A 14,782-nucleotide genomic window follows, 5' to 3' on the forward strand; every position below is an offset into this window, starting at 1 on the left:
TGGATGCAATTCGGACAGTGATTGACAGAGCCGAGAAAGCTTCCAAACAGAAGCGGAGAGGAAATCGATACTGCGCCGTGATTACGATCGATGTCAAGAATGCATTCAATAGCGCCAGCTGGGAGGCCATCGCCAAGGCGCTCCATAGAATGAGGGTTCCAGGCTACCTCTGCAGGATTCTAAGTAGTTATTTCCAGAACCGGGTCCTTGTCTACGTGACAGACACGGGGCAGAAATCGCTTAGAATCACGGCGGGGGTTCCCCAAGGCTCCATTTTAGGTCCCACGCTGTGGAACGGAATGTACAATGGCGTGCTGACGCTCAAGCTGCCCAAAGGAGTTGAGATCGTTGGCTTTGCGGACGATGTCGTCTTGACGGTAACCGGTGAGACGCTGGAAGAAGTGGAAATGTTGGCGGCTGAGGCGATAGATACGATTGGTAACTGGATGCAAGGAGCGAAGCTGCAGATAGCCCACCACAAAACAGAAGTGATGTTGGTCAGTAACTGCAAAGCAGTGCAGCGGGCAGAAATTACCGTTGGAGAGCACACCATTGCTTCGAAGCGCATGCTTAAGTATCTGGGAGTGATGATCGACGACCGGCTAAACTTTAATAGCCACATCGAATATGCTTGCGAGAAGGCGACGAAGGTCATCAACGCAATAGCCAGAATCATGCCGAACAATTCTGGTCCAAGCAGCAGCAAGAGACGTCTTCTGGCTAGTGTTTCCTCATCAATACTAAGGTACGGAGGTCCAGCCTGGATTGAAGCGCTGAAAACGAAGCAGAACCAAAGGAAATTGAGCAGTACGTTCCGGCTCATGGCCATGCGAGTCGTGAGTGCGTACAGAACCATTTCGATGGAGGCAGTATGCGTTATTGCCGGTATGATCCCAATCGGCATCACCTTGGCGGAGGACTACGAGTGCTATATGACGAGAGAAACCAGAGGAGTACGAAAAATGGTGAGAACGGAGTCGATGGCTAAGTGGCAGCAGGAGTGGGATGCAGCAGAGAACGGTAGATGGACACACAGGCTAATACCGACTCTTTCGACCTGGGTGAACAGGAAGCATGGAGAAGTCAACTTCCACTTGACGCAGTTCCTGTCTGGTCATGGCTGCTTCAGGAAGTACCTGCATCGGTTCGGACACACAACGTCACCCTTCTGTCCGGAGTGTGGGAATGTGGAAGAATCACCAGAGCACGTGGTCTTCGAATGTCCTAGATTTGATGATGTGCGAGAGGATATGCTCGCCCTTAGCACGGAGAATGTCGTCGAAGAAATGTGTCGAGAGGAGGGCACCTTTAACGCCGTCAGCAGAGCAGTAACGCAGATCATGTCAGCGCTGCAGCGAAAATGGCGGGAAGACCAACTAGAAAGTAGTAATGTGCTCACACAAGTGCGAACTGAAAGCCGAAGCCGGGAGAACTCTCCGTCAGAGTAGGCTGTATCCACCACCAGGGATAACCGAGTAGAACGTGACGCTGGGAGATAAATGGCTCACAAATTGGAGAGACGATCAGCGAACTGGAAGCGCCAATTAGCTGAGGTAAAGTGAGGTGCGTAATGCACGGCCCCCTCCGAAGTAATACGACAAGTGGTTCCGGGGGAAAAGGGCAAGGCGTCTAAGGAGGTTTTAGAGCGGTAAGAATCCCACACACCGTGTCACCGCGACTGTGCGCCCAGTCGTCAAGCGGTGGCACGATGGCCTTTTTGAAGGTTTCCTCCTTGCAAAAAAAAAAAAAAAAAAAAAAACACACACACACACACACACACACACACACACACACACACACACACACACACACACACACACACACACACACACACACACACACACACACACACACACACACACACACACACATGCTCTGGCAAAGTTGAACGTCAGTCTGGCCAACGAAGGAACCATCAGCACCTTCCGCAAAGATGGTAGGGAATCCATTATCGACGTTACTTTCTGCAGTACGTCGCTAATGGCAAATATGAACTGGACAGTGTGCGAGGAGTACACCCATAGTGACCATCAGGCGATCCGGTACAGTATCGGCGAACGAACACCGGTGGAAATGCGGAGGACGAAAGTAAGCGAGCGGAAGTGGAAGACGAAGGCATTCAATAAGGATCTCTTCATCGAAGCTCTAAGGGTAGACAACAGCGTCCCGGGCCTAAGCGCGAATGAGTTGACCGAATTATTAGCAAGGGCATGTGACACAACTATGCCGAGAAAACTGGAGCCAACGAACAGGCGGCGTCCAGCCTACTGGTGGAACGAGGAAATTAGCACCCTCCGTGCTACTTGTCTTCTAGCCAGAAGGCGTGCTCAGAGAGCAAGAACAGAAGCAGACAGAGAGGAGCGCAGGGTGGTGTTCCGAGAGGCCAGGGCTGCACTGAAACGAAAGATAAAGCTGAGCAAGTCAAATAGTTTCAAGGAGTTGTGCCGCGATGCCGATGCCAACCCCTGGGGCAACGCATACCGAGTTGCGATGGCGAAGATCAGAGGCCCAACGATGCCGGTTGAAATGTGTCACAACAAGCTGAAAGTCATCGTGGAGGGACTTTTCCCACAGCATGACCCAACGAACTGGCCACCTACACCATATGGCGAGGTAGATGAAGACAACGTTGAACAAGTCTCCAACGAGGAACTCATAGCAGCAGCGAAAGGGTTGAGAGCGAATAAAGCTCCCGGCCCGGATGGAATTCCCAACGTGGCGTTGAAGGCGGCGATCCAGACGTTCCCGGACATGTTCAGGATGGTGCTGCAGAAATGTCTGGACGATGGTCAGTTCCCTGATAGGTGGAAGGTACAAAAGCTTGTGCTGTTGCCGAAGCCCGGAAAACCGCCGGAGGATCCTGCATCGTATAGGCCAATATGCTTGCTGGATACTGTAGGAAAGCTCTTAGAGAGGATCATCCTCAACAGGCTGACGAAATGCACGGAGAGTGAACACGGACTGTCGGAGAGACAGTTTGGATTCCGGAAAGGGAGATCGACGGTGGATGCAATTCGGACAGTGATTGACAGAGCCGAGAAAGCTTCCAAACAGAAGCGGAGAGGAAATCGATACTGCGCCGTGATTACGATCGATGTCAAGAATGCATTCAATAGCGCCAGCTGGGAGGCCATCGCCAAGGCGCTCCATAGAATGAGGGTTCCAGGCTACCTCTGCAGGATTCTAAGTAGTTATTTCCAGAACCGGGTCCTTGTCTACGTGACAGACACGGGGCAGAAATCGCTTAGAATCACGGCGGGGGTTCCCCAAGGCTCCATTCTAGGTCCCACGCTGTGGAACGGAATGTACAATGGCGTGCTGACGCTCAAGCTGCCCAAAGGAGTTGAGATCGTTGGCTTTGCGGACGATGTCGTCTTGACGGTAACCGGTGAGACGCTGGAAGAAGTGGAAATGTTGGCGGCCGAGGCGATAGATACGATTGGTAACTGGATGCAAGGAGCGAAGCTGCAGATAGCCCACCACAAAACAGAAGTGATGTTGGTCAGTAACTGCAAAGCAGTGCAGCGTGCAGAAATTACCGTTGGAGAGCACACCATTGCTTCGAAGCGCATGCTTAAGTATCTGGGAGTGATGATCGACGACCGGCTAAACTTTAATAGCCACATCGAATATGCTTGCGAGAAGGCGACGAAGGTCATCAACGCAATAGCCAGAATCATGCCGAACAATTCTGGTCCAAGCAGCAGCAAGAGACGTCTTCTGGCTAGTGTTTCCTCATCAATACTAAGGTACGGAGGTCCAGCCTGGATTGAAGCGCTGAAAACGAAGCAGAACCAAAGAAAATTGAGCAGTACGTTCCGGCTCATGGCCATGCGAGTCGTGAGTGCGTACAGAACCATTTCGATGGAGGCAGTATGCGTTATCGCCGGTATGATCCCAATCGGCATCACCTTGGCGGAGGACTACGAGTGCTATATGACGAGAGAAACCAGAGGAGTACGAAAAATGGTGAGAACGGAGTCGATGGCTAAGTGGCAGCAGGAGTGGGATGCAGCAGAGAACGGTAGATGGACACACAGGCTAATACCGACTCTTTCGACCTGGGTGAACAGGAAGCATGGAGAAGTCAACTTCCACTTGACGCAGTTCCTGTCTGGTCATGGCTGCTTCAGGAAGTACCTGCATCGGTTCGGACACACAACGTCACTCTTCTGTCCGGAGTGTGGGAATGTGGAAGAATCACCAGAGCACGTGGTCTTCGAATGTCCTAGATTTGATGATGTGCGAGAGGATATGGTCGCCCTTAGCACGGAGAATGTCGTCGAAGAAATGTGTCGAGAGGAGGGCACCTTTAACGCCGTCAGCAGAGCAGTAACGCAGATCATGTCAGCGCTGCAGCGAAAATGGCGGGAAGACCAACTAGAAAGTAGTAATGTGCTCACACAAGTGCGAACTGAAAGCCGAAGCCAGGAGAACTCTCCGTCAGAGTTGGCTGTATCTACCACCAGGGATAACCGAGTAGAACGTGACGCTGGGAGATAAATGGCTCACAAATTGGAGAGACGATCAGCGAACTGGAAGCGCCAATTAGCTGAGGTAAAGTGAGGTGCGTAATGCACGGCCCCCTCCGAAGTAATACGACAAGTGGTTCCGGAGGAAAAAGGGCAAGGCGTCTAAGGAGGTTTTAGTGCGGTAAGAATCCCACACACCGTGTCACCGCGACTGTGCGCCCAGTCGTCAAGCGGTGGCACGATGGCCTTTTTGAAGGTTTCCTCCTTGCCAAAAAAAAAAAAAAAAAAAAAAAAAAAAAAAAAAAAAAAAAAAAAAAAAACACACACACACATGGGTTCAATTCCCGGTCCGGGCTAGGAATTTTTCGGGTTGGAAAATTTCTCGACTTCCCTGGGCATAGAAGGTATTATTGGACTTTTGCCACACAATTATACCAATGCAAAAATGGTACAGACATCGAAAGCTCTCAATTAATAACTGTGGAAGTGCATCTATAGAACACTAAGTTGAGAGCACGCAATAAGCTTGAAATGCGAAGAAGAAGAAGAAGAAAACAAATTGTATGGGAAATGGATTTCGTCGATAGAGACACAGCAAAATAATCACTTCGTTTTTGGACACAAAATTAACAAATTTACGCTCGCTCCCATTCAAAGCACCGAAAAACCGACATGAATGACCATAGCAAAAACAATAAAGTTTCTGACCAAAGCACACTACTGACATCTGACTCCGTGTTTGCGGGAAATATTTAGCTAAGCCATGAACCAGCATGCAAAAGTTATGAATTGGTTCGTGTCTGATATATTTTGGACAAATTATTTTTATCTAGATCAAAAAATCCTATGGTTTTGACAGTTCGGATCACTGAACATTTAAATCGGCCGTTTACGATTTTCGGGCATAATTCAGAATTAAGCGTCATGTCGGTTTGTCGGTTTGTCTGTGTTCAAAGTACCACTGGTGCCAAGGGTCCTCGCATTTATTTAAAATAGTTCCAATGGTCCAAAATTGATGAAATCTTAAGTTTTGGTTCAATTTACAATCACCCTAATATCCCTAAAGAAACCAGTTAGAGCGAACATTGCAAATCGTACTTACATGTTTCACAATCGACCTCCTGTAGAGACTGCCTACAGTGTTGCTGGTAAATGATTCATATTCCATTTCTACTGCTATATCCTCGAAGTCCTTATAAACCAGTTCATGCTCTGGTGGGTCGGACTCTTTGCATGCTTCAACATTCTTCTTAAGTAGATCAGCCAACATGGTGAGATTGCTTTCTCGGGAAGAAATCGTTAGTCCGTTAACCTTAACCGTGGTCTGGAGGGCAAATTTGACTCGACTAATGGAGACCGATTTGTGCATATCCAATTCTTTTGCAGCAGATGCTTTTCTCAGGGCGAATTGTTTTTGAAGCAGTAATTCCGTCTCTCTTTTTGCACGCTTATCTCGTAGGGAGTCGCTATCGTTCCCTTCCTCTTCCTCGTAAGCATCTTCAGCGCCTTTGCGGCCGCCTTCGTATAAATCGGAACAATCGTCATCGAAACCGATTATCGTTTTTAGCTTTCCAGACACTGACAACTTTTGAAATGTTTCGATAGCTTTTTCTACCTTTTTTGGATTCGCGCATACATCGCACATGTTGTTGCAGTTCGGTGGATCATCGCCAAAAAAGTCTGAAAAGAGCCTATGTCGACAATAGGCTGCTTCGCAATATTGGACGATTTTTTCGAAATTCTTCACAGCTAGCTTGGCCTTATCCTCCTTGGAAGTGCCCTTGCCTTTCTGCAAATCCTGTTGTAGGAGAAAGTCGATCGACTTGCACTGATCCCGACAATGATACACGCGGCAGTAAGATTTCTTTCCATCGCGACCTGCTCGACCCGATTCCTGATAGTAGGATGCCACACTCTGGGGAATGTCCCAGTGAATGACAAAACGCACCGAGCCTTTATCTACACCCATGCCAAAGCTTATGGTGGCGGAAATTGCTGCATATTTTCCATTCATCCAGTCCTCCTGCACAGCAACTCGCTCCGATTGTTTCAACCCAGCGTGGTAAGCAGCAGTCTTCAGTCCTAGTTTGGATAAACTGCTTGCAACCCGTTCGGTTGTCTCACGCGTTCTGCAATAGATGATACCGCATGCTTTCTTAGTCTGAAATGTGAAAACAAATTAAATTATAGCAATGGAAACAAATCTTTATAAGGCTTTATTCAATACCGGCTTGACATCCGCATCGTCTTTATGTAAAATACTTTCAATGTAATCCCGCAGATGGATGTAGTCATCCTGTATGGAGTTTTTAAACACAACATCGTAGTAGAGATTTTTCCGGAAACAAGGTGTTTTAAATTTTGCAATGGGCTCTTTTAGACGTAGATTTTTAAATATATCTACGACAACTTTCTTGGAAGCGGTTGCGGTTAGTGCTATCCACGGAATCGAAGGGTATTCGGACCGCAAGTGACCAAGTTTGAGATAGTCCGGCCGGAAGTCGTGACCCCAATCGCTGACACAATGTGCTTCGTCGACGACGACGTACGCGACCTTCTTGTTCTTGACTAGCATCTTCATAAGCTCCTTAAAGGTGGATGTGTTGGCCTGTTCAGGTGTGATGTACAGGAAGCGTATATCCGTGCGGATGCTTTTCAGATCGTTCAGGACGCGATCGCGATCTTTGTTGCTCATTTTGGAATTGATAGAATCGGCTGGGATTTTAAGCTTGGCCAACGTATCCAGTTGATCCTTGATCAGGGCCAACAGGGGCGAAAAGACGATGGTAACCTTGTTATCTTGCATGACGCCGGGCAACTGGAAGCACAGCGATTTACCGGAACCGGTTGGCATCGAAACGTACACATCTCGGGTTCCTGAAAGGGGAAAATGGGAAATGTTTTTAATAACAAATATTTTTGTAAATTTATTTGTTATGATTCCGATTTTGGTAACAACTTTTCAATGTTTTTAATTAGCTTATACTCAGCACTTAAAAATCTCAAACCCTATTTATATTCTTCTTAGACTTCCCGGATAATTGTGAAGGTTTGGACGTGATCAGAGAATCTGGTTTGCCATTATTACAAATTGTGAAATACTTCAAAGTCAAAAATTGTGTATTGCTAAAATAGCCACTCACTTGTTATAATAGTTTGTATCGCTTCCTTCTGCAATGCGCTCTTGAAATCATTGTGACCGAAGTACTGCTTCAGCTTTTCTTGCAATATTCCCTCGGAACTGCCGTCTTCCTTTTTTATTTTTTTCTCAAAAATACTTGCTAGCTTCTTCGACGGTTCGGGTTCTTTATCGAGCGGTTTTAATTCGGGAGTTTTTGGAGGAATATCATCCTCCAAATCGGAATAAAATTCTTGTTTCACATTAGGACTTTTGGTTTCTTCTTCCCAGCTGTCATCCACAGAGTTGGCTTCCCGTTTAACCCGTTCCGAATCGTTCTGTTCTTTCTTGATTTTCGGTATGTCGTCCTCTGTTGTATTGCGTGTCTTGACAAGTTTCACTTCCTCGAAATGGTTTTCCGTATCACTTCCATTCCGGGTTTCCTTTTTAATATTCTTGGTGTTTTCTCCAGTTAGGTCATCATCATCCGGCAGTTCACCCGGCTCTGGACTGCTGCTACTTAATTTATCATACAATTCGTCGTTTTTCTTATCCTTGTTAGCGCAATCATTTTCCTCTTTAGCATGAAGTTCTATGGATTGACCATCGGCAGGGCATTCCTCTGGACTATTTTCTGTTATCATATTCTTTTCCTCGCCATCCAATGAGGCCTCTTCCTCCCCGGTACACTCGACTTGGCTTTCTTCAGTCGCTTCTTTTTTCTTACATTCCGGATCTGGCACATCAAGATCATCATCGTCTGGTGAGTCCGACTCATTTTGTTCCGGAGAACAAGGTTCCTTCGCTAATTCGTCGATGCTGTTAGCTTCCTCCGACATTTTCAAACTTCCGCCCAAAATGTTGAACACTGATTTCGAATGCCAAATGCCGGAGCCTATTTTCTGCACTATCTATTCTCCGCCGGGGAATATTTTTGTTTAGTTCGACTAGTTCCAGAATGCTAAAACATTTCTGGGGCACCAAGATTAAACTAGTGGATGGTAAAATAAATAAAAACGCCACAAAATTGGAAAACTAATCACACGAAATAACACTCTCGACCGATCACAAAAGTTTTCACGCACTTCTTGTCAAAAATGCCAAACAAAAGATGGCGCTCGTTGCCCATCGGTTTGGTGCGTGTGGTTTGATCTAGTTTTTTGTTTTGCAGTCAACTGAGTACATGAGCAAATAAAATTACCCAAAATATAGAGAAATTAACCCAAATATCTACTTCTCAAAAGAGATGATCAAACCACAGACAAACAGACATAACACTCGCAAGTTGTTCATCGAACAAGCATTTAACGGTCAATTTAAAAGTATCGTAGTTGGTAGTACCACCACCTGTAGCGTGCACGGATACAAATTTTGTTCATTTAAAACAAAAATATAAATGTTTATTGGCAAATCAAAGTTGGCACGCGTGGAGAATAGAAGAACTATGAAAGTGATGATGGTTTCAAAATTTTCCACGGGGAAGCAATCTTAAAATGCTTTTATTTTGTGAATGGAGCATTTTATTTAAATCTGGTAAGTGCTACCCCGCATAAACAATAACCATAAGATGCGCCTAACCACTAATTCGGGATATCATCCCAATTTTATGTGCTATCCACAATACCAGAAAACGTGAACATGGGGGCATGTTCTTGCTGATTATTCAGCTGCTTTTCTGGCCGAAAAACTGGGACATCTGGGGTTTTAGATGATCCTGGAAGTGACGAAAAGTTCTTGTCATAATTACAAGCTTGAAAACCCAGTGGAATGGGCTTCGGTGCATTTCCGTTACCTCTTGATTTTTCCAAGGTGGAAGGGTGGTCCGTACGAGTAGCCTTACGAGGCTTTTCGGTGGTGTGTTTTTTGCTCGTTTTCTCGTATTGCCTTTAAAGACAAACGGGCTACCCTCACCAACCTCTGAGTCAGAGTCTAGATCATCAACTGGCAAAATGGAGAACGTGTTAATGCTTTTTGGTGTGGTCTGAGAAGATGGAGCGGTATTCTTCAAGAGTTCTGCAATAGTTCTCTTGGAGCGAGCTTGCAGAGACCGCTTAATTTTGTCTCCCTGCTGTTTATACCTCGGGCAGTCAGTCAGGGTATGCAGGCTCTCCTTGCAGTACACGCATTTTGGAGGAGCACCGCAAGGGCCCTCTTGATGTTGCTCGCCACACAGATCGCAGCGTGGTTTGTTCGAGCAGTAGTCCGATGTGTGACCAAGTTGTTTACATTTCGAGCAGTTCATTACCCGAGGTACAAACAGACGTACAGGCAGCCGAACCTTGCCAATAGCGACGTAGTGAGGTAACGCTGAACCTGAAAAGGTCACACGAAACGAGTTTGACAAGGAATAAGTTTTTTTGGAGCCTACTACGGATACTGACTGCATTTGAAGGCAGTCCAATATCTTCACCTTCGGCAGAGCACGGTTTTTAAAGATTCCGAAGGAATCGGGACCCATGAAATCATCACTAGTCAAACTCGCTTCGGCGACCACTCCTTCAATTTCTACCTCACTACTGGGTATGTAGACTCGGTATTCCAATGAAAAAGCTCGCACTCAACAATTTGGTTAGCCTGCTTCCGGTCATCAACGGTATCGCGCAGTTTTATTGGAGTTACCTTGAAAATATCGGTAACGGCCGAAAAATGTGTTGTTAGATCCTTAGAGATCCTCGGAATGTTCAAAGGTTTTTGTTTGGGCCGGAAAAAACAACCCATGGGCCTTTCGAGGCTTCTGGGTAAGCCTTTACGCGGGGGAGCGCAGAGGTTTTCGGGGGGAATGGTGTGGGGGGGGGGGGTGCAGGTGGACGAGGAGGAGATGGTGGGGGAGAGGGTTGTGGGCGATACCTTTTCTTGGGATATGCTCCAGTATTTTTGCTGGAGAGCGAATCAACGTCAAGGGTTTCCATTTCCACAACTTCCTCGAGACTTTCATGTGAGGTGGAATTAAGAGTTTCGTCGTCTGAGATGGAAAGCGACCATCCCCCGCCTTTATCATTTTCATCCATTGCGGTTAAATATTGCCGCAATGATGTTTTTGGTAAATATTTTACAAATAATTACAGTAATTTCAAATAATATCAAAAATAGAAAAAAATGCAAAAAAAAACAAAAAAAAAATGAAATAGTTTTACTCTACTAAAGAGTAATACGAAAGAAAGAAGAAAAAACCAAAAAAAAAAAAATAGAAAAAAATATATATACTGAAAAAAAAATTGGATCAAATATGGCTACTTAAAAATAGTACGCGTGGGGAAAAACTCAAAAACTCAAATACTAGTGTCGTACAACGAGACCGATGCGACTTGACCGGCTCAGCGTGCGAGACGGAATCCATTTTTTTTTCAATCTCGATACATTATTTTCCGGAACCCCTTATCTTATGAAACAATATCAAACAAAGATTATACAATACAGTATCATTGTTGTTAGCAATATTTAGTTCGACTAATCATTTTAATGAGTGTACGATAACATAACATCGTTGAAAATTGTTTCAATAATTTATAAAGAACAATCATGTAAGATGTATTTTATGGTGTTAGCATAGAGGTATTATCTGTTTCTTTGGTAACAAAACACGCCGAAAACGACGCAGAAATCATCGCCATACAAATTCCTATGGCGACGATTTCTGCGTCGTTTTCGGCGTGTTTTGTTACCAAAGAAACAGATAATAACTCTAAGACTAGAAGGTCCCGAAGAAACGAGCTCAACTTTTTGGCTGAGCTCTGGTACGCCATACGCCATACGTCGAAACATAGGAAAATCCACTAACCCCTCATTTTATCTGTCAAACTTTCATAGAGAATCAAAACAAACATTGTGTAGTACTAGAATTTTGACTAGAATGGTGTACGTTAATCGATTTGCTTCGGACCAATAGGCTAGTCAAGCAGTGAGCCAATTTAAAATCGTTAGTTTCCACCGGTTGCTAATACCCCGTACAGACTATGGCTTATATCATGTAATACCCAAGTAACAATTTCCAGTTGAAGAAACGCTTTCGTTTTGATTTTGTTCAGCTGCATGTTGAATAATAATTGCACAATGTGTTCACCACAACTTTTATAAAACCCTTGTTTACACTGGTTTGGAGAACCTATACAACTGCAACACAAAGGTGTTGTCTAACGTATTCAGTAAAACCTTTTCCCCTAAATCAATTTCTTGTTGAAGAAACGCTTCCATTGTGATTTTATTCAACTGCATGCTGAATAATAACTGTACAATTTGTTTATTACAACTTCTGTAAAACTCTTGTTTACACTGGTTTGGAGAACCTGTTCAACTATAGATACATATTTAAACTCAAGCTTTATTATTTTGGTGAAAGCTCTTATACAACGTTTGTAGACACTTCTTGACAGCTGCTTTAAAATTTAGTAGAGAGTAAACCTGAGAGGCGTTTGTTGCACTCTTTTATGACTCCTAAATAATCATTGTACAGCAAGCGGTGAAAAGCGTTTATAGCACTTTTCAATGACTCCTTAACAACCGGATAGAAGCAACTTTTATACAACGTTTATAGATACATATTTAAAGTCAAGCTTTATTGTTTTGGTGAAAGCTCTTATACAACGTTTGTAGACACTTCCTGACAGCTGCTTTGAAATTTAGTAGAGAGTAAACCTGAGAGGCGTTTGTCACACTCTTTTATGACTCCTAAATAATCATTGTACAGCAAGCGGTGAAAAGCGTTTATAGCACTTTTCAATGACTCCTTAACAACCGGATAGAAGTAACTTTTATACAACGTTATAGATACATATTTAAAGTCAAGCTTTATTGTTTTGGTGAAAGCTCTTATACAACGTTTGTAGACACTTCCTGACAGCTGCTTTGAAATTTAGTAGAGAGTAAACCTGAGAGGCGTTTGTCACACTCTTTTATGACTCCTAAATAATCATTGTACAGCAAGCGGTGAAAAGCGTTTATAGCACTTTTCAATGACTCCTTAACAACCGGATAGAAGTAACTTTTATACAACGTTTATAGATACATATTTAAACTCAAGCTTTATTGTTTTGGTGAAAGCTCTAATACAACGTTTGTAGACACCTCCTAACAGCTGCTTCGAAATGTATTAGAGATTGAACCTGAGAGGCGTTTGTTATACCCCGTTCACATTACAGCCTATATCACGTAATATAGACTGTCTTGCAATGAGCACCCATACATAGGATTTCCAGTGAAAACTAGATGTATGAGTGCTCATTGCAAGACAGCGTATATCACGTGATATACGCTATAATGTGAACGGGGTATTACACTCTTTTATGACTCCTAAATAATCACTATACAGCAAGCGGTGAAAAGCGTTTATAGCACTTTTTAATGACTCCTTAATAACCGTTGTGTAAGTACTCACAATATTCACAGATTAAAATTAGTTTAACAATTGTCGTGGTACGCCAAAATAATTGCTTGTACAGTTTTTATTAATTTAATTTATTTGTGCACATTGAAAAAATATGTAATTATGCCATAATTCACATTCTGTGATCATGGAGGAAGTAGTAACAAGCATCTGTTTAATCTTTGATTGATATTCTTTCAATTAATCTCTCTAATCATTAATTGAGAGAATTTATCTAGAAATGTTATCGTTGATTATATGATATATGTCTTAAATTAATGTTTGCATTTATTGATATAACACCTGTATATAATTTACCTCTACTCCACCAAGGGTTTCTCGAAGCAAGATTCGAACTCATGATCCCGGATTGCCAGCCGCTTCTGTTTCCATCTGCTCTATTCTTGAATACATATTTAGATCATATGAGAGAAGTATATGAAGCTCATCTTGAGTGACTTCTCTTGCAGTCGAATAATCATTGCCTTATGGTCATATAAACGTGCCTAACACTTGTGCTATTTTTAGCAACAAAATTGTGGTTGGTGGTTGGTCGTACGTAAACAATCATTTAAGAGTGCTCCAAGCAGCTTTTGAAGCTTTTAACCAAATGGCAATACAACTACATTCTTGTACAACTCTGGAAGCTATTATTCAACGTTTGATCAACTCAGGTGTTGTATAAGAGCTCCCAATGGTTTGTTTTGATGCGTTTATTCCACGTTCTGTATAGCTCTTGTGAATCAGTTTATCTAAGGTGCTATAAAAGTTATCGTAGGTCTTATAAAGCATATAGTTAAACCGAACGTAAACAATCATTTAAGAGTGCTTCAAGCAGCTTTTGAAGCTTCTAACCAAAAAGGCAATACAACTACATTCTTGTACAACTCTGGAAGCTATTATTCAACGTTTGATCAACTCAGGTGTTGTATAAGAGCTCCCAATGGTTTGTTTTGATGCGTTTATTCCACATCCTATATGGCTCCTGTCAAACAGTTCAACCGAACGTAAACAATCATTTAAGAGTGCTCCAAGCAGCTTTTGAAGCGTTTAACCAAAAAGGCAATACAACTACATTCTTGTACAACTCTGGAAGCTATTATTCAACGTTTGATCAACTCAGGTGTTGTATAAGAGCTCCCAATGGTTTGTTTTGATGCGTTTATTCCACGTTCTGTATAGCTCTTGTGAATCAGTTTATCTAAGGTGCTATAAAAGTTATCGTAGGTCTTATAAAGCATATAGTTAAACCGAACGTAAACAATCATTTAAGAGTGCTCCAACAGCTTTTAAAACTTTTAATCAAATGGCAATACAACTACATTCTTGTTCAACTCTGGAAGCTATTATTCAACGTTTGATCAACTCAGGTATTTTATAAGAGTTCTCAATTGTTTGTTGGGTATACACTAATACAAATTCAATGATTATATTTATGTGTCCCACACATGATTTTTTGCAATATGATAAACAAATGACAATGTTGGACACATATTTTTTATATGTATAAATAACATTCATGTGTAACCACACCTACTATTCATTTGACTCATAAATTTCATGTGTACTTCTGAATGGATTCTGTTTATGTGTGGACTAGAGTCGGTGTATAATGAGTCACGCCAAGAGTGAAGCCAAGTCTACCTATCGAACTGTCAAACCAGCTACCAATCGTGCAAAGTAAACAAACATTTCGATGCTATGAAAGGTCCACGAAAGGAATTGCAAAAAAATATTAAATATAATGGAAGAAATGATAATAAACACGCAGTGAGCATTCAATTGTCATGGGATACGTTTGGTAATGATCAGTAACGAGAATTTCTACTATTT

At 43.1% G+C, this 14,782-nt stretch overlaps 1 protein-coding gene across 1 annotated transcript in view; it reads right to left on the reverse strand.

Moving 5' to 3' along the window:
* Nucleotides 1–8,680, reverse strand: part of LOC135708715 (uncharacterized) — a 34,494-nt gene extending 25,814 nt beyond the window's left edge. The window contains exons 1-3 of the mRNA XM_065230823.1: nt 7,616–8,680; nt 6,700–7,349; nt 5,575–6,633 (exon numbers count right to left, since the gene is read on the reverse strand). Of these exons, the coding sequence (XP_065086895.1) occupies nt 5,575–6,633; nt 6,700–7,349; nt 7,616–8,429 (2,523 nt within the window). The 5' untranslated portion in view covers nt 8,430–8,680. The remainder of the gene's footprint in view (nt 1–5,574; nt 6,634–6,699; nt 7,350–7,615) is intronic.
* Between the last annotated feature and the right edge of the window lie 6,102 nt (nt 8,681–14,782).

The sequence above is a fragment of the Ochlerotatus camptorhynchus genome, unplaced genomic scaffold (assembly GCF_037179485.1).
Source record: "Ochlerotatus camptorhynchus isolate MF236.1 unplaced genomic scaffold, CSIRO-AGI_Acam_v1.1 ptg000333l, whole genome shotgun sequence".
NCBI classification, from domain to species: Eukaryota; Metazoa; Arthropoda; class Insecta; order Diptera; family Culicidae; genus Ochlerotatus; species Ochlerotatus camptorhynchus.